The 19,402-nt window shown below is 37.1% G+C and overlaps 1 protein-coding gene across 3 annotated transcripts in view; it reads right to left on the bottom strand.

Moving 5' to 3' along the window:
* LOC131060809 (E3 ubiquitin-protein ligase SP1) overlaps positions 1–7,690 on the bottom strand; it is a 55,732-nt gene extending 48,042 nt beyond the window's left edge. The window contains exons 1-2 of one of the 3 annotated variants that reach the window (XM_057994227.1): positions 7,326–7,690; positions 7,195–7,247 (exon numbers count right to left, since the gene is read on the bottom strand). In XM_057994227.1, the coding sequence (XP_057850210.1) occupies positions 7,195–7,247; positions 7,326–7,399 (127 nt within the window). In that variant the 5' untranslated portion in view covers positions 7,400–7,690. The remainder of the gene's footprint in view (positions 1–7,194; positions 7,248–7,325) is intronic. The other 2 variants (XM_057994238.1, XM_057994235.2) reach the window with 2 other exon arrangements.
* Positions 7,691–19,402: the final 11,712 nt, after the last annotated feature.

Here is a 19,402-nt window from a genome sequence, read left to right on the forward strand (position 1 = left end):
TTTACCGGTTAAACCCTGCTTGGTTCTCTGCCTGAATGCACTTTTGCTCTACTTCTGGCTTGACTGACCTCTTCTCACTCTGCCCTGCCTCACTCTCTGCAGCCTTCTTACCGATACAAACACTGCCAGTTCACACCACTGTCAAGCTCAGTGACAGTCTACCGATTGCCTTAACCTTGTCGGTTAAACCCCTCTTGGCAGTTCTCTCTCCAAGCGTTCAGTCACTTCTATGTTTGTCGATGGACTCTTTGACTAACTCTCTGATTGCACTCTCTTCATGGGCGTCACTCTGTCATCCAGTAGCAAACTAATTAGGTCTTTTGTCTGCATATTTATATCCAAGCATTCCCACCAAAATGTAACTTCAAACTTTGGCGCGCTAGGGTTCCTTCCACGACCACGAGGCGTATCAAATCAGATCGGATCATGTCTCTGGGATTGACCGCCTGCAACAAATCACTCAACTCCACCAATCTCGTTGCTTCCAATACATGTTTGCTATATTTAGCGAACAAGGCCTATTTGTCGGCCTGCACTTGTCAATCACAATGAATGATCTCGCAGCTTCTTACTCCAAATCAGATCTGTATCCGCACAACCTGCATCAATCATCACAACACAACAGTCAACCTTTCGATCTGCCTCGAGCCGCACACCTTTGAAACTAATCCTTGTATTTCGCAATCAACATTAATGTTTAACCAATCACCAACTACCTCACCGACAACTTCAATGATGCACTGTTCATTTGCCACTTGGAGACCACATGGCATCTTAGTCGACATCCAACTCATCTGATCAGTCCATTGTGTCGGTTTTGGTCCAATCACCGACCAACCACTCAACCAGTATCCATCTTATGGTTCAACTTCCCTACCAGTTATACATTAATCGGTCAACCTTCATACCATGTAGTATCCTGTTCTGTCGGTGGGATCACATCTGCCCGATCACCAAACATACCAATCCACCGCATGTATCCAGAGTGGGTCTCCATGCATATCTTCATCAGGTGAGAGCCTTTAACCTTTGCCTCTTTGGTCACTTACCGGTTGACACAGCACATCAACAATCTCCAATGCAGATCTTCTAGCGTACCACTATATGTGTTTACCAATTGACACTACTCTTGACTGCACACCGGTGACACCCATAGAATCACAATGTCAACAAACTTCAGTTGTGTCCAACTATGGCAACATCAATCTCCATCTGCATCCCGGTAGCACATTCTTGCCTTCCAATGTAACTCCATGTCTGCAGATGCAAGACCTTTTCTTCTCCTTCATTGGTCATACCTCATCTCAACTGGTTTGCCAAAGTGGCAAACTCATCACAACTGATTCTTCCTCTTTTATCCCGGTAGCTCATCATACTTTCCCTTGCTGAACCGGTGCATATCTCTGATTTCATGCACCTGAGGCATCCTCATGTTCCACTGTGGTCATCCGGTATAAACCTTCAATCACCTGCCTTCAACTTCTCTGACTGTCTTTTCTCAAAGCGTTATGATGCATTCCATGCATGTTGAGAGATAAGCTGAGTATGACCACTTGTCGGTAGAAGTGGATCTTTGTCACTTGTTGACCACCATCTGATAGGAACCGGTTGTCATTACATTGCTCGGTTTGCTTCCGACATTCAACAAATATGACTTCCCTGTTTGAGCAGACACAACTTCAACCAGACATATGATCTAGTTGAGCACACTCTCTGTCAGTCTTCTCTTCATCCTGTGATGTCATCTTCATCCGGTGGGAGTCCTGCTGATTGTCATCAAACTACATACCGGTTGTCTACACTTTCTCCATTTGCTCAACCTTGCTTTCTTACCGGTCACATGCTTGCCGATTGGCAACCATACACTGCCAACACATCACTCACCGGTTGGCATTGCCATAATGCCAACTGTCTCTAATGCCCATTCACCGGTCAATCATCCCAACAATCCTTACCAGTCGACATCCCATATTTACCGGTGACAAGCTATACCGGTTGACATAAATGACAACACAATACCAACACATACATGAATGCAATTTTTACATATATTTGCTCTACTTCAAAACCCCAAGCAGCAACAATAAAAAGTAGGAATCTTGTGGAAGACAATTAAGCTCTTTAATCCGCTACTGAAAAATTAAGCTTGCTACCTGTTGACGTGTATTTTGTACACAATCATACACAGAATAAAATACCCAAGGGTACCTTATCCTCTCTTGAATAAAGTCTCTGATTGCTGAAGATGTCGCAAAAAGGATCAATCAAGGTGACTCCAATGTTCTTTTATGTAGGGTCTCTACGTGTGGATAAGCTCTTTGGGGTATGATGTGATTTGCTGGAATCACAAGGGGACTTACATTTGATGCCTGAACTTCTGATTTGCTTTGAATATTGCTGGAACACAGGATTTTCACTAGCTTAGATTTGAAAAAAGGAAAAAAGACGAGGGCGAGGAGAGGATCTAATCCTAACACTAAGAATGTAAGAGCAATGAATGATCTTTGATGAAATTCTAACTAGGTCTTGTTTTGACATCGCAGGACCATCTCCACAAGGCTAGTGCGATCTTCGAAGGAAAGCTTTACGATGTTCAAATCATCACTGCAGGCATGGACACCATCAGATTGATGCATATCAATGAAGAAGCGACAATTGAAGTTAAGCTTAAGCTGAATGATTCCAGTTGACTACACAAGGCAAGTCTGCAATCAACAAACTGCTAGTAGTATGGATATACGAATTCCACCATCAATCAAGCACATTTCTTCCACTCATCTAATAACATGAAATCAAATATGAGAAGTATAAAGACCATGCAAATTGTCGAATCGACCCATAAATTTCACCATTTCTTCAATGAAGTTACAAGTCTTTTACAACAACATCTTGGCAACAATCTTTGCCTTCTCTCTCTACTCTACTCTAATTGCTTCCTACTATTCCTAACTTCTTCTAACTATATTCTAACTATTTCCAACTCCTATTCTATTATATTCTAACTCTCTCTAAATTGCCTTTACAAAATGAAATGCCAGGGCTTATATAGTGCCCTCAATACAATTCGATGGCTTAGATCAATTCGAGATCAATGGCCAAGATTCAACAATGAAAACCCTAATTAGGGTTTGTTACAATCATTACATAACATTTAATGCTTGACCAATGATAAAATTGTATTGCTTGGACACATGTCCTCTCCAGAAAATTCCACCAATGGATAGCTGGGGTAGGTACATCGGAGTTTGTGCCACCTTCCATGAGTTAGGTACATTGAATCTGGAAATGCTGAGGTGGAACAATCCGACTGGATGAGCGATGACTGGGATGCCACCTTGTCTGACACTTGTAACTTGGTAGATATTCAACTTAATGTTGTTGAGAAGCTAGCTTTAATTAATTCATCTGGAACTATCTACTTCTTCAACGAACCCTTTGCTTTGACTTCTTGTGTCCTTGATTTGCAGGATGATGATGTACCTCGCCTTGGAATGCTGGATTGGAAGAGGTCGCCCTTGATGACATTAGTCCAAAGAAGGTCGTCCTTGTCGATGCTAGGCTGGAGGAGGTCGCCCTTGTCCTTGCTTGACCGTCCTTGATCTGGCTTGATTTTCCTTGAGGAGAGTCTTCCGACTTGTGGATCTTTCGAGCTTGGGAGTTGCCATCTTGGTACCTACACAACATTTCAAAATAAGAAATAGATTTTGCAATGTATAAACATAATTTAGATTAAGGATTGAATTTAGGAAACTTCATGATAAGTCCTTGAGTGATCATTTCCTAAATACGATTGAGCTACTGGAAATTTCAAAATTTCAAAATTCAAAATTTAAGATCAATATTCAAAATTCAAGACAAGGGAAGGCTTCGCCATACCTCACTTGAGAGCTAACTCTAAAAATGCAAAATAAGGAAATCGCCTAGGCAAAAAAAATCGAAATTTGAAGTATCAATGCGATCCTCCTCTAGCAAAGGCGCCTTCCTTATTAACTTCGCCAACTTGTGGGGTCTTCAATGTCTTGATGGCAAATTCGCTCCACTTGAACACAAACCAAGTTCGCACTCCCCTTTGAATGGAAATTTCGCACCTCTCCTTGATGAAATTCGCACCTTGTAATTGTCTTCTCCAAATCGCATGCAAAGGATGATTGAATGATGTTTTAAAATGCCATATCACACCCCCTTTATATAAGCGCTTACCTCCTTAATTACCTCTAGGCCGACTTTTGGAAATAAGGCAAAATAAAAACAAATTTTAAATAAAAATCAAGGCTGACTTTTTTAAAATATGGAAAATAAAACCCAAGCGCCCCAATTTATTTATTTAAAATAATAATTAATTAATTTAATGCCTTCGTATTTAATAGTTTCGATTTAAAAGACAAAATTAATTAATTAAATGTCTTGTGCGCACTTATTAAATGCCCATTTTATCGAAATTTAGCATTTGAAATAATTTGAAAATGATGTTAGCGCCAAAACATGGGAGATGTAAGGGGTACAAACCACATCGCTCTGGTCCCTGGGAGAGGGACAGGAGCGATCTAGCATTTTGCTCTTGAATTTCTCGCCTTTTACGTTCAAAATCACTTCCTCCACGTTGACACTGGCATCTACATTGGGAATCTCGAGCTTGATCTATTCAATTTTGTAGAAGAATGCCTCTTAAGATCATTATCGCCCTGGTCCCTGACTGAGGGACAGGAGCGATCTTGCATTTACTCCTTGGTCTTTGCCTCCTTAATCACTAATTTATATCACAAGGCAAGTAACAACTTTATTCTTTCATTCCACGCATACTTACTTGTCCTTTACAAAGCAAATTTGATATTTGAGTGAATATCGCCCTGGTCCTTGACTGAAGGACAGGAGCGAACTTGCCTCTTTGCTCAAGTTGGTCACCTTTTGATGTTTGGTTCCTTGCTTATCATCTTCTCAAAAACATTTTCGACCTTGTGCGACCTCGCCTTGACATGGTTTTTGAAAGAAATGACCAGTCTAGTGAATATCGCCCTGGTCCTTGACTGAAGGACAGGAGCAAACTTTAGTCTATGGTGCAAATCCTCCATCATATTGATATCAAATTGTCTTCAAGGCGTAAAATGTTGCCCTTTATTCCTTCTTGAATGTATGAAATGGGAGTGACATTCAACATTTAAGCACATTTGACTATTTCGCTCTGGTCCCTTAGTGAGGGACAGGAGCGACCTTGGGTAATTTCGTCAATTTCCATGGTCCTTGCAACTTTGTTCTTCTTCGAGGCGTTCCAAACATCATTGCCACCTTGTACCTTGGCTTGGAGTGGTTTAAACTTGGAGGAGAATATTAAATAGCCTTGATTTCGCCCTAGTCCTTGACTGAAGGACAGGAGCGAACTTTCACTTGTAAGCTCATTCGTGCTTTGCCAACGTTTAAAACTATCTTCAACGGATCCGCTATGCTCCCCTTCGTTCACCTTTGACATGGAATTCGTTTCAACTTGGCAAGAAATTTGTCTAAGGAAGAAATCGCTCTGGTCCCTTGGAGAGGGACAGGAGCGCCTAGGACAATATGGGCTTCACTTGGCGTTTTACAATCTTCAAATTATCTTCAATGGGTTCGTTACGCCTCCTTTGCTTGCCTCAAACTTAACACTCACTTGATCTTTGCCCAAAACTTGTTTTATAAGGAAAATCGCCCTAGTCCCTGGGAGAGGGACAGGAGCGATCTCTAAAATTCGCCCTGGTCCCTGGCAGAGGGACAGGAGCGATTTTGCTTCTAGGGCCAATTTTCCTCATTATGGTACTTTCAAGTTATATTCAACTGATAAGATGTACTTCCTTTGTTCTTCTCAAATCGCAAAATCATTCAAATCTTTCAAGGACAAGGCAATTTTGGATTTCAAGCTCCGGTACTTCAATGAGGGACAGGAGCGATTTTTGTTCCTGGCACATTTCCTTGTTTGCAAATTTCTTCAAATTATATTCAATGGACAGAACATGCCCTCCTTTATATCTTCCAATCCAAAAATCGTCTTGATCCTGCAAGGACAGTGAAATTTTGAGAAACAAGCTCCGGTCCTTCAGTGAGGGACAGGAGCGATTTTTGTCCTTGAGGGCAAAAGTTCAACTTCTTATTGCAAACGACTCGATCCTGGCACTCTATCATGTTGATTTCCCCTTCCATTACGTCCTTGACACTTCAATTTGATCAAAATGAGGTCAAAATGGTCTAAGTGAGTCATTTCGCCCTGGTCCTTGACTGAAGGATAGGAGCGATTTGGCCTCAAACTCCAAAAATTTGCCATTTTCGAATCTCAAAATCCTCAAAGCTTTCAATTTACGTTCGACCGCATCTCCTGGCGACCCTGCACAAGACAAATGAAACAAATTAATAACCAGGATGCATAAAATATCATTTTCGCCCTGGTTCCTGGCTGAGGGACAGGAGCGAACTTGCTTCCACAGGCCAAAATATCAAGATTTTAGGACCTCAATCACTTCACAAGGCAAAATTAAGCTATTTCCAATGCCTAGGATCAATTATCAAAATTTCCAAAGTTTGGTCAAAATCACAAAAAATTCACAATTCCATCATCAACACTTAGGCAAAAATTCGGACTTACATTCAAAATTCCGACTGAACCTAGACAGACTCACCTGACCCCTGACAATTTACCCTATTTCAAAATTGCATCTTACGAGAGGAAGCTCAACAATCTCTCAAAATTGGACTGGACTCTGGCTTAAAATCATCGAAACGGAAACCCTAAGGCTTAACCCTGGTCCAGACGACTGACTCACTAACTAACAAAACCCTAAAAGACCAAAAAAACAAACCCTAAAAAGCAAAAAACATGGGTCCCCATTTGCAATGGGGCGATGTGTGAAAACGTCACAACACTACCAAAAGAGGCAGCACGATTGCGAAAGCAGAGGCTGAAGGCTGAATTCAGTCATAAAAAACCGTTATGTCCTTACCCACATTTTGAATTATTTTAGGTTTACTGCTGATTTAATTAACAAGAAGGGCTCGTCTAATTCAGTTCTAAGGGTTATGAATATTCAACAAGAGAATAAGCAAAACAATTATTAACATTTCGGCCACAGTTTTCATGCACGGTGTCAATCTAATATGGGTGTTCAACTTATTCCAAAGATGTTATATAGCAAAACGCAATTCAACGAAAAGAAAATAAAGATTCAAATTGCATACCAAGATCTCTGATTTGGCTGACCCGTTTCACAGACTTGAGAATATCGGCATCCCTGGTCATTCATAGCAAGAGACTTGTCTTGATATATAGCATGTAAGAAAAAAAAATGAAATGAAGCAATTACCGTTACCTTCCGCTGTTGTGACCAAGCCAATAGAGGGCAGCACCGCCTAAGCAACAGCTGAATCCCCCCCAAGGAAACATTTTTTACTTATAGTACCTTCGATTCAGTTATACCTGAAATTGTTCTCATCCATGGCCAGAGGGGAGCAGTGAGCAGGCAGGACCGTGGGTGGGAAAGGAAAGCAGCAGATCAAGAAAAAAAACCCTCAATTCCCTCTATGTGAAGAGAGCTTGCTTGGCTTTGATTACAAAACATATCCCTTGAGTGCGCCAGTTGATCAAACGGATGCATATGCATTAATCTCGACCGAATCCCACCGCGTTCATAGAATAAAAGATGCTTACTGTAATCATTATATTGAAAGAAACTTGAAAATAGGTAAATATTGGGATTATTCTTATTTTATTTTTTTCTCTTTCTTTGTTTGATCTCATGCATGTTATTAAAATAAATTTATTTATTATAAAAAATTATTTGAAATATTTTATTATACACATTCATGTGTAAGGGTTATAGGTGCATTCAAAATTGGTGTAACCATTATCATATATGGACTCCTTAAGGATTGTATTTTTATATTTTTGTATTATATTTAATAAATATAGTATTTAATTTATTTATTTTGTATATAAATTGATATTATTTAAAATGTATTCATTAAATATTATTATTGATCATTTAAAGGAGAATTGATCACAATCTAAGGTTATTTATCATTTTAGATTAGGTTGTATAGTGTAGCTTAGGCACATTCAAATTTCAAATCTCCCAACCTTTTTGCAAGATAACCTTTATCTTAGTAAACCTACACACCAAAAACTTCAAATTAGGCAACTGTGAATGTATTATTAAAGGCAACCCTAGGTCATTAGAATACATCTAGAAAATAGGAATCGTTTGATAGATCATTTGATTCAAAGAGTTTTTGATAGAAAATTTTGGATCCACACATTGCATCGCTTCACTAAGACATTAGACTTGTAGTTGCAAATTGCATGCTTGGTATGCCTTAAACATATTGTTATCATCCTTAAGGACTTGACTACTTTTGATGCAAGCCAAAGATCTCTCCTTTCATCTTGAAGTGAACACCACTATCATTCTAAGCACAAACACATTCAATATAGGTCATAAAGACAAAGGTACATGGATTCTATAGTCACATTAGTAAAGGACAAGGTTGCACCAACTAGGATGATATGCACAATGCGACATAATCTAGGAACAAGCCACATGGAACAATCAACTTCATTGCATTAGAGGCTTCTATGTAATGTCTTATATTTAGAATTTGATATTAGACTAACAATCAAACAATAACTAACTCAATTACCTTAGTTGCACGATAATTTATCTAGATATTGTTCATTATTGCTAATATTTTATCATTAGACTACCATAGCAAGAGTAAGGTTCATTTACTTTGTGACTCCCATCACACTCCCTATACTAATTGAGTCATTATTTAACACTTATTTTGGTTCTAGGGTGTCATTGAATTGGATTATGCTAGTTGGTTACTTTGGCATTTTGTATGGAAAATTGTAGATGTTTATAGTTGCAATGTTTACATGCCCATGTTAATTCTCAATTGGTGAAATTCCCACCTTGGAAAATATATTTAGTTAAATTACACATTAACAAGTGGCACACTCTTGTGCTAGGTTTGGCGCCCACATCCTAATCCCTATATGTCATTTCCTTCCACTTACACTCATTCTCACACATTTTCTATTAATCCCTTATATTGCATCTCATTCACTTGCTTCAATACATTCAAATCATTGCCTTGAATTAATCATTTTCCCTAGTTCATTCATTTCTATGTGGTGTGGGATTTATCTAAACATTTAAAATTTTAATTAACTTTACCCTTTTCAAACATTCAAAATTACAATTCTAACTTTTCTATCCCTTTTTCTTCCTATTGTAAGCTAACTTTGGACACATTTTTGTGCAATTTGTTGTTATGCCTTGTGTGTGTTTAAAAAGTGTGTCAATCATTAAATAAAATAAATCAACACATAGATGAAACAAGTATTAAAACTAGGAAGCAATTTAAAACAAGAAATGTAACTTAGCCTCCTTTGTGATGTTCCAACTTCCTCTAATCTCAAGGACCTTGAAGGTTAGTTGGTGTAGCTCTTAGTAGCAAGAAATGGCCATCAAGATGACAACTCAAGATATGAGTACCTACATGATTCTAGATTAAATGCAAGATTATGATGTTTTGATACTAAATTATGCTATGCTAAAATATGCTAATTGCTCAAAATAACTAGATGTGAATTCAATAGAGTAATGATGCAGAATTAAACTAAGATTGCTCCAAATGGGAGGTATTTATAAGATTTCCAAGACCAAGGCTGAGGTGGCAGGATTCAACGATCAGGATCTGATCTGAAGATATCAATGGCTAAGATTGAGGAAGTTGGAGAAGAGGTTGGAAGGAGGGACACATGTCATCTCTGTGGTGACAAGTGGCAAGGATCTTCAATAAATTGTTCATTTGAGGGCAAGTGTCAAAGGAGAGAAGACATGTGGCAAAGATGCCATGTGTCTTCAAAGGGGTGTGTACACTTTGAATGGGTTGGAAAGTGGTTAGAATGTGCAAGTTGGAAGGGATAGGGTTTGTTAGACCCAGGGTCAGATTGAATGGGCTAGGTTAGAGGGTGGTTAAAGGTAGGAGACGTGCTCATTTGAATTTAAAAATTCAAATAATTATGAAATGAATAATTAAATTGAACAAATCATTAATTTGTTTATTTAATTATAAGATTAGAAGAATTGAATTGGATGGGAGGAAATTAATTAATTTAGATTAATTAATCAAAGGAGACCATTGGATGAACTATATAAATAAATCCTTAGATTTATTTTCAAGTAGAAGAAAGGGAAATTAATTAAATCACTTTGTATTTAATCAATTAGGAAGGTTCATTAATTAAATAACTGTGTATTCAATTAATTATCTCCAGACCAATTTTGAGTGTATACATTTTGCCCCTCTTTGAAGCGATGTGTGATGACGCATTGGTTCAAAGAAAATTTCAATGTGATGCTAATACGATTCGATATGATGTCCCGAACGAGGATGCCCCCTCGAGAGATCAATTGAGAGAATTGACATTTTTTTATTTGTTTGGATTATTTGCGAAATTGATTTCCTAAAAAAAAAGTATTTGATTTATGTTAGAGTTATCTTGTATTAACTAATAATTATTTATTTAATTATTAGTCTATTATACTCTATGCTTAAGCTAAACTTAGGCATTTAATAATATTATATGTATTTAATAATTATTATAATTATTAAATATACATTATCCCTTTAGGGTTTATTTAGGGTTGCTAATATCCTTTTATAAGGATTGTATTGTACGTGTTCATTTAATTGATTCCCTCTCTAAATGATAATATTTTTCTTCAGAGCCATTATTGCTTTTTGCCTCCATTCTTCTCTTGTGACAGGTATTTTGCTTGCAGGTGTTCTTGGGATCTCTGAAGTTGTATTTTCTCAACTTCTTCATGGTATCAGAGCCTACATTTGTTGTTGCTTGTTCCTGATTTTTTAGAAGATTTTTTGGAGGGTTTTTAGCTTTTTCAGAGGTTTTTTATTGGATCTGGGGTAGCTGTTTTGTTTCTGATTATTTTGGGCTCAAACGGACCTCATTGTTGAGCTCAGAACGCCCCAAAACCCCCCATTTCCATATAAATTTTTTTGGGGGTTTTGGATATTTTTGGGGGTTTGCCTTTTTTTGGCACAAATTTTGAGAAATTTGTCAAAAAAATCATTAAAAATAATTTTTGGAGCAGTTTGGGCCAAAAACAGACCTCATTGTTGGCTTCCGAAGGGCGTTTCTAGTCATTTTGATATATAATTCGACCTATTTCAGTGGCAAGGGCATCTGGGCCATGATTTTTTCATTGGTATGCTTTACGAGGCACAAAAATCCGTACGACTATACCTGTAAATGCGTCAGAAAATTTTCATCAAAAAGTAAAAAAAAATTACCCTCTTTATGCCCTAAAAGAGGGTTTTTTTCTTTTGGCCATAACTTGGTCATACGGAGGTGCTTTTTCAAAAACCTTATATCGTCGGAAAGCTCTTTCCGAGATCTATCCAGATTTGGAGGTTTGAATTTATTATTTTGTTTATTTTATGGTGTTTTTTGCTGTCAAAGTTAGAGGTTCTTTTTTGCACTCCGGGAGACATAACTTGAGCATCCGAACTCCATTTTTTGAAAACTATATTGTTGGAAATCTTGTTCTGTATACTTTCCATTCATATGTGTTTTCTTTCTAGATTATGCTCCAGGTACATTTTATTCAGTTTTTTGTTTTTCAGCACTGGTGAATATCTTGGATGTTTCAGGTCCTGGGATCTCTTTCTTTGAGTAGGATGACTCGTCTTTGGTTGTTCTTTTTGTATTTCCAGCCTTATTTCTCTTCTAATCATTGTAGACTATTTTTTTGTAAGCATTTTCTTTATGCAAACGCACTGAGATAAAGTGCCACTATACATTGTATGCTTGGGATCTTGCACATCTTATGCCTTATTGTACTCACACTATTTTATAAAGTGTCATGGGGGGTTGATTTTTGCCTTTGTTTGCCATCTACCTTTGTCACGTGAGTGTTCCTTCTGCGACATTAGCCTCATGATGTGTGTCAAGTGAGCGTTCCTTCCACGATACTATGTACTTTCTTCGCACCTTCGATGTTCCTGGTTCTTCGTCATGCAGTTCTTGTTGGTCATCATTTTAAGTGTACTTGTCACCTCTCCCTTGTCAGCATTATGGGGGCTATCTCCTGTTGTTCTAATGCTTGCTTGCTTCATTGGATCAACTCTTCAGGCTTTGGTGTTTTATGTCATATGTATTTTCGAGTTCAGTTGTTTGCCTTTGTTTGTCATCTGATTCAAGTAGTGTTATTTGAGGGCACTCATGCAGATTACAGTCTTCTCTACCTAATCATCTTCTATTTCAGTGGAGGTTCTTTAGATTGACAGTTATTCTTCGACAGTGTTTCCAGGTTCTTCATGCTTCAGTGATTCTTTTGCTCTTCTTTTGTTCCTATCTTTTGGAACATTCTTGTTTGGAGGCTTCTTTAGTCCTTCTCTTGCTTTTTCCATCTCTTTTTGGAGTAGAGTTTTTTCCCACGTAGTTTTCTCTATTTCTCCGGTTCATAGAGATTTGGTTGCGATTGGGTACCTCATCAAGGTTTGTCGTCGGAACCCATTTCTTTTTGCCTTCTCATGTAGTTGCATTTTTTTTGCTTCATGCATTTAGTTTTTTAGCTACTCCCTAGGTTCATCTTAAGGGAGGGTGTTAGAGTTATCTTGTATTAGCTAATAATTATTTATTTAATTATTAGTCTATTATACTCTACGCTTAAGCTAAACTTAGGCATTTAATAATATTGTAGGTATTTAATAATTATTCTAATGATTAAATACATATTAGATCCCTTTAGGGTTGCTAATATCCTTTTATAAGGATTGTATTGTACTTGTTTATTTAATTGATTCCCTCTCTGAATGATGATCTTTTTCTTCAAATCCATTATTGCATTTTGCCTCCATTCTTCTCTTATGACAGGTATTTCGCTTGCAGGTGTTCTTGGGATCTCTAAAGTTGTATTTTCTCTCAACTTCTTCAATTTCTTTGCAACTTTGGTTGATGAAATTGTCAGATCTCGAATTACTTTGATGTTTTGCTTGATTTGATGATTGATAGAATTTGTTTGACCTCATAATCAATGAGGGTCAATGATATAAACTCGAAGCTTTGATGATTTTATTAGATGAGTTTGATTGACTTCGTGATTGATGAGCGTCAATGATGTAAACTCAAGATTGGATAGACTAGATGCGCAACCTCACGATGAATGAGCATCACTCACTCACTGCTCTAAAGAGATTGATGGAAATCTCAAGTGAGCAAATAGGATAGCAGATCAATTGATCAAAGTGATTGATTGGATAAAGAACTGACATTTTTTGGATATCACATTGCATGAGGATTTAGATGTATTGATTCATCCAGGGGGGTGGCAAGAGGGTTAGTTAGGCCTATAGCCTCTGGGGATAGCTCTTCTCATCATCCCAGTTGACTTATTGATATGAGACATTTAATTTTGGTATACACTTGTGATGAAACATTGAAGATTCCTATGATGTATCTTCGATATTTTTGTGATATCGTTGCACATTGGACCTGGATTCTTTTTTATTTATATATGAGATGATTTCGATAATCATTACTCTATATGCTTCATGATGTGATAGATGTACTTTATTTACTTGAGTATGCATTTACTTTCTAAATGATTATGCATTTGATCTATATGATGGATGTCTTATTTATGACTATGATGATGCATGCATGCAGTTATTTTCTATGTGATTATGCATTGCATGATGGATCTACTTGAGATGTTTATTTCTCATGAATGATCATGAAATGAATGATGCTAAATCTAAATGAGATGTTATATGAATGATGCAGTGATTCTATACGTAATGCAATGATGATATATACTATGTTTTTATGCTTATGATGGATGTAGATGATTCCTAGTGGATGAATGTGTAGTGATTCTATATTTGATGATGTATATATGCTTATTGTTAATGATTTTGTATACCTTGGGATGCGATGAAATGAGATGTTATTCTATATGATTTTTCCTATGTCGTGAATGTAAAATGCAATGCAAATGATGTACAATATTAGATGTATGGGTTAACCAAATGATTGAATGATTTATATATGTTGATGAAATAAAATGCAATGAAATGTATAGATCTAAAATGAAAGATGGATGAATTGCTTATTTTTATTGCTTTCTAATGTACTCAATCACTGAATAAGAGAGATAACACTTGTTTGAAGCCTTCAGCCTTGGAAAAGTGTGCATCAAGCATGCTTATGCAAAATGCAATATGAAATGCCAACTAACTAAATACAAAGCTACGATCGCACCAATCATTTGATCATTCTTTTTATCATCGTTGAGCCTTTAAAATGTTGTAAGCGAGTGCAAACATCGATGGTATAATTGAACTATGATGACCTGAGCACTGTTTACTTGGATTTTGATATTGCAAGTTAACACAAGCATTGAGGTATAATTGAACCATGATGACCTGAGTGTTGTTCGCGTTCAACAAATAGAAGTTAATCATCTTCTTATGCAAATTCAAAATATCATTGATGATGCATTATAGATCATTTCCTATGAAAAATTTGTAGAGTATACATGATTAATTGACAAACAGTAGACAAAGAAAATATCATGCCCCTTCCTTGTTCCTCTAATTCAAAACATGCTTGAGTAGCTCTGGAGGCATGCTTTCAAAAATCAGATACAACAATTGAACATTCTTGCCAAAGTTTGTAAAACCATGTTTCAAAAGATATCATCCATTGACTTTTGTTTGCACAATGTTGAGTTTTAATGTGATACTTGTTAAGGTCGATTGATGTTCTATGTTGCATGTCTAGATTTTGTTGTACGAGCATAGTCTCACTCTTGTTCTGCCTATTGTGTTTAAGCTTGAATGTGTATTTTGTCCCTAGCTAGGTTCACGATTTTGTCCCTAGTCTAGAAACAAATTTATTATGGATATATATGATGATCCAAGCCATGGTAAAATGTTGAAGCCTGATTTTGTACAAAGACTTCTAATGATGGATATATACAAATGTGATGAATGGATGTAGAAAGAAAGCATGAACTCCTAGATGGAAGAGCCAGCTGATAGATAGTGCCTATTATCAGGTTTTCACCATCTATTTTTATTGCACTTTTTCTCATATTTGATTTCTTTTTTTGATTTTTCACTGTTTTCGTTGTTTTTTTATTTTTCTGCTTTTTCACAATTTTTGGATTTTTTGTGCTTTTCCACTATTTTTGGATTTTTTGCTTTTTCACTGTTTTTGGATTTTCTGCTTTTTCAACCATAGAACTTCTTTAGATGCATAGTATTGATGGGTTCATCGAACCAATCACCTTTTGGTGATAATTTATATGCATCGGACCCATATGCAACAACCACAATAAAAGAACCTAACCAGTTTATATGCATCGGACCTATATGCAACAACTGCAATAAAGGACCTAACCAATTTGGTTCAAATTTCCCCTTTTTATCATGATCTTGTTGGTTGCATGCATTTTCTCTTAGTATTAGATCTCCTAGTTGGAACACTCTAGGTTTGACCTTGTGATTATAGGTCCTCACCATCCTTTAATGATATGCCTTCAAGTGATCATAACCATTTTGGCGATGCTCTTGTAGCAACTCTAATTCTTGCAATCTAGATACACGTTGTTCCTCATCGGGATGGAACCCTTTTAGTGATACTTGTAGAGAAGGTATCTCTACCTCAATAGGCAAGATTGCCTCTAATTCATACACAAGACAATATGGTGTTGCCCCAGTGGATGTACGAATACTAGTACGGTAAGCCCATAAAGTAGGATTCAATTGAACATGTCAGTCCCTACCAGCCTCATTAACTATCTTCTTTAGGATTTTCAATATAGTTTTGTTTGATGCTTTAGCTTGACCATTCCCTTGAGGATAGTATGGCATGGAGAATCTATGTTGGATGTGGAATTTCTCACAAAGCTCTTGTACATCCTGATTCTTGAACGGTCTTCCATTATCTGTGATGATGGAGATGGAAATGTCACAGTAGATAATATGGTCTAAGATAAAGGAGGAAATTTGTTTCCCAATGACCGTTGTTAGAGGCACTGCCTCAATCCATTTGGTAAAATATTCAGTTGCTACCAAGATGAACTCATGTTCATTAGAAGAAGAAGGATGAATTTTTCCTGCTAGGTCTAGACCCCATTGAGAAAAAGGCCATGAACTCGCATGAGGATGGAGTTCTTGTGCTAGTGCATTTATGAGATTGTTGTGAATCTCACATTGCTTACATTTCTTGGCATATGTGAATGAATCTTTTCCCTTGGCAGGCCAATAATAACCCGATTGTAAGAGTTTCTTAGCCAACATGAGACCACTTGAATGAGTGCCACAAATACCTTCATGGACTTCATTTAAAGCCTTCTCAGATTCATCACGTTTGAGGCACTTGAGGAGAGTACCATCCAATTCTCGTCTATAAAGGGTATCAATGACTATAGTATAATGCGGTTCGATGGATAAAATTCTTCTTTTGGTTTCTTGAGAGGTCGGGAGGAAGGATATTATATCTTAGGTATGTGTAAGTTTGGTCATAGAGAGAGGAATTGGGTCCGGATATTTGACAAACTAGTTGGGTATCAAGGGAGTCATGAGCTAGGTAAAATAATTCTTCCACTAGGAATTCGTAATGCTCTTGATTTTCTTGTGTTTACAAGAGAGATACAATGGTAGCCATGGAAAATGTTGTTATGTTTTCATTCCTTGGGATTTGTGTGAAAGTGATCTCATCAAAGTACCTTTTGAAGTTATCAATCAACTTTTTATAAGGCATGAGTTTATCATCCTTGGTCTGATATTCGTCATTAATTTGATTGATTACTGTATACACCTAAAAATAGTCTAAAGATAATTAATTAAATAAGCAATTATTTAATGAATCCTCCTTCCTAATTTAATTGAATTCATTAGCCAATTTGATTAAATTCTCCCTTTCATCTACTTATTAATAAATCTAAGGATTTATTTAATAGGTTCATTTCATAATCCCCTTTGATTAATTAATTCAAATTAATTAATCCTCCCCCCACTTCAATCAATTCTTCTAATCCTCTAATTAATTAAAACAAATCAATTTATGAGTTGTTGAGAATTAATTAGTCTGTTCCTATTATTTGAATTTTTAAATTCAAATTACCCACATGCCTCCTAACTTCTAACCACCTAACCTAACCATCCCTCTAACCTAACCCATTCCACCTAACCTTGGGTTTGTCTAACCCTATCCTATCTTGCACATCCTAACCTCCTTATCCTAACCTCCTATGGTGTGGATATTTTCTTCTTGAGACACATGGCACTTTGGCCACATGTCTCCTCTCTTGGACACTTGCCCTTTTATGAGCAAAGCTCCTTGACACTTGTCACCACAGAGATGACAAGTGTCTCTTCCTCCAACCTCTTCTCCAACCTCCTCGAATTTCACTCTTGATATCTTCAGACTCAATCTTGATCGTTGATTCCTGTCACCTCACCCCTGGCCTTGGAAATCCTATAAATATCCCCCATTTTGAAGCAATAAGGATCCCATCTCATTTTCATCTTATGCATTATTACTATAGGCATATTCATTCTATCATATCATTTGAGCAATGTTATTATAGTCAATTGTATCTTAGATTTAGTTTAATTTGATCATTTTCTAGCATAATTGTTGAATCATGTAGCTTAATCAATCTTCATCATAGCTTAAATCATGCATATCATTAGCTTAATTAGTCTCTTGGATCAACCTAACATAATCAATCTCATATTTGCATATCATTATCATTTCAAATCCTCCATCTAGGTGTAGTCAAGCCATTGGGATTGCTTATCCAGATCTGAGAGCAAATCCATACTCGCATCTCTTAGGAGGCGATAGGTCACTTTGTCATGGTTCACCTTTGTTTGATTATTATTTTCTAACCATTCTTGTAATGATCTATTGAGTGTTTTGTGTTGCAGCTGCAGGTATCACACTTCTCACAAAGCACGACATTTTGGCGCCCACCGTGGGGGTCAGAAATCTGATTTTTGGTCTCTCAAGCATCATCAAATCTTCATTTCTGACCAGACTGGAATCAAAATTTCGTACGAGTTCCTTTTCAGTCTCGTACGAGCTCCTTTATACAGTGATACGACAATTCATCTTGACTCGTACGAGCTTTTAAGGAGACTGAAGTGTCATACGAGCTCTATTCTGCACTCGTACGGTCCCAGAAGGGCACTCGTACGGTCCCCTAAATTGTGTCGTACGAAATTATGTTTCTGTCTTTTCAAAGCAGTTTGCATTTTAAGGGTTTCATGCTTCAATTTGGTTATTACTAATGCTAACCCTGGTCTGTTTGTGAGTTGTTTTGGCAGCCTAACTGGTTTTTTGCAGGAGGATTGTCGAAGATAATGCTTGTCAAAGCTTTGTTTCAACAAAACACATCATGACTACTAATGCATCTATTTTGCAGGTTGCCTAGGAGGACTCAACTAAACTCTATGTCTTCTTTAAGTTTTCTAGGCACACTTGATTTTCGCTAATGGAAATGAACAATCATGTTTTATGTGTTTTGATGATAGGCGAGTATGCTCTCACCTTTCTTAGGTGATCAAAAAGCTAGACTCATCATTTGCTTTCATTAGTGCATCTCTTTAACGAGTCTACCCTCCCGAGGAGCTAATAACTCTTAGCCATTAAGGCCAGTGAGAGGGGAACGACCTAAGTGGGAACGACTAACACCAAGTAATCCAACCCACTATAAAATAAATGTGATTTGATGAAAATCAAGTCAACAGCAGTGCTCAGGAATAGCTCTCCTTCATACCTTCAGGATATCAAACCTTGGTTTTCAAGGCTGGGAGACCTCTTAATTGAGTATTATACCCCGACGCGCCGAACAGATCCCTTACTAGTTTTGGTTAAATTATAAGTTACCCGATTCACCTCCGAAAGGGTGATAATATTTGTGCAAGAGAGATAATAACTCTCCCAAGACACTTGACATATCGTGCCCCCATTAGCGTTCAAAGTCGGATAATACGACGTTGAGAATTCATTACGTGAGACTCAGCGGTCGCATTCTGATTAGCTATTGGGTGTGTACCTAAGCTTGCAAGCAAAGGTTTTCTCTCTCAGCCAACTTCCTTAGGTAGCATAATGTGCTTGAGGTCAATTATCATATTGCGTGTTTGTTGTTTCTTCATCCCTAAAACAGAAAATCAGACAATTAAAACTGGAAAACATAAGCAAAAAATCAAACTTCAATGATCAAAATTTCTACCAAACAAACATTTTTATCTCTGTTCTGTCCTTTGTCGTACGATTTTGTTATTTTGTCGTACGAGGTATCTACTTTGTCGTATGGTCCGGTGGGAATTGTCGTACGATCCT

This window comes from Cryptomeria japonica, chromosome 5, assembly GCF_030272615.1.
Source record: "Cryptomeria japonica chromosome 5, Sugi_1.0, whole genome shotgun sequence".
NCBI classification, from domain to species: domain Eukaryota; kingdom Viridiplantae; phylum Streptophyta; class Pinopsida; order Cupressales; family Cupressaceae; genus Cryptomeria; species Cryptomeria japonica.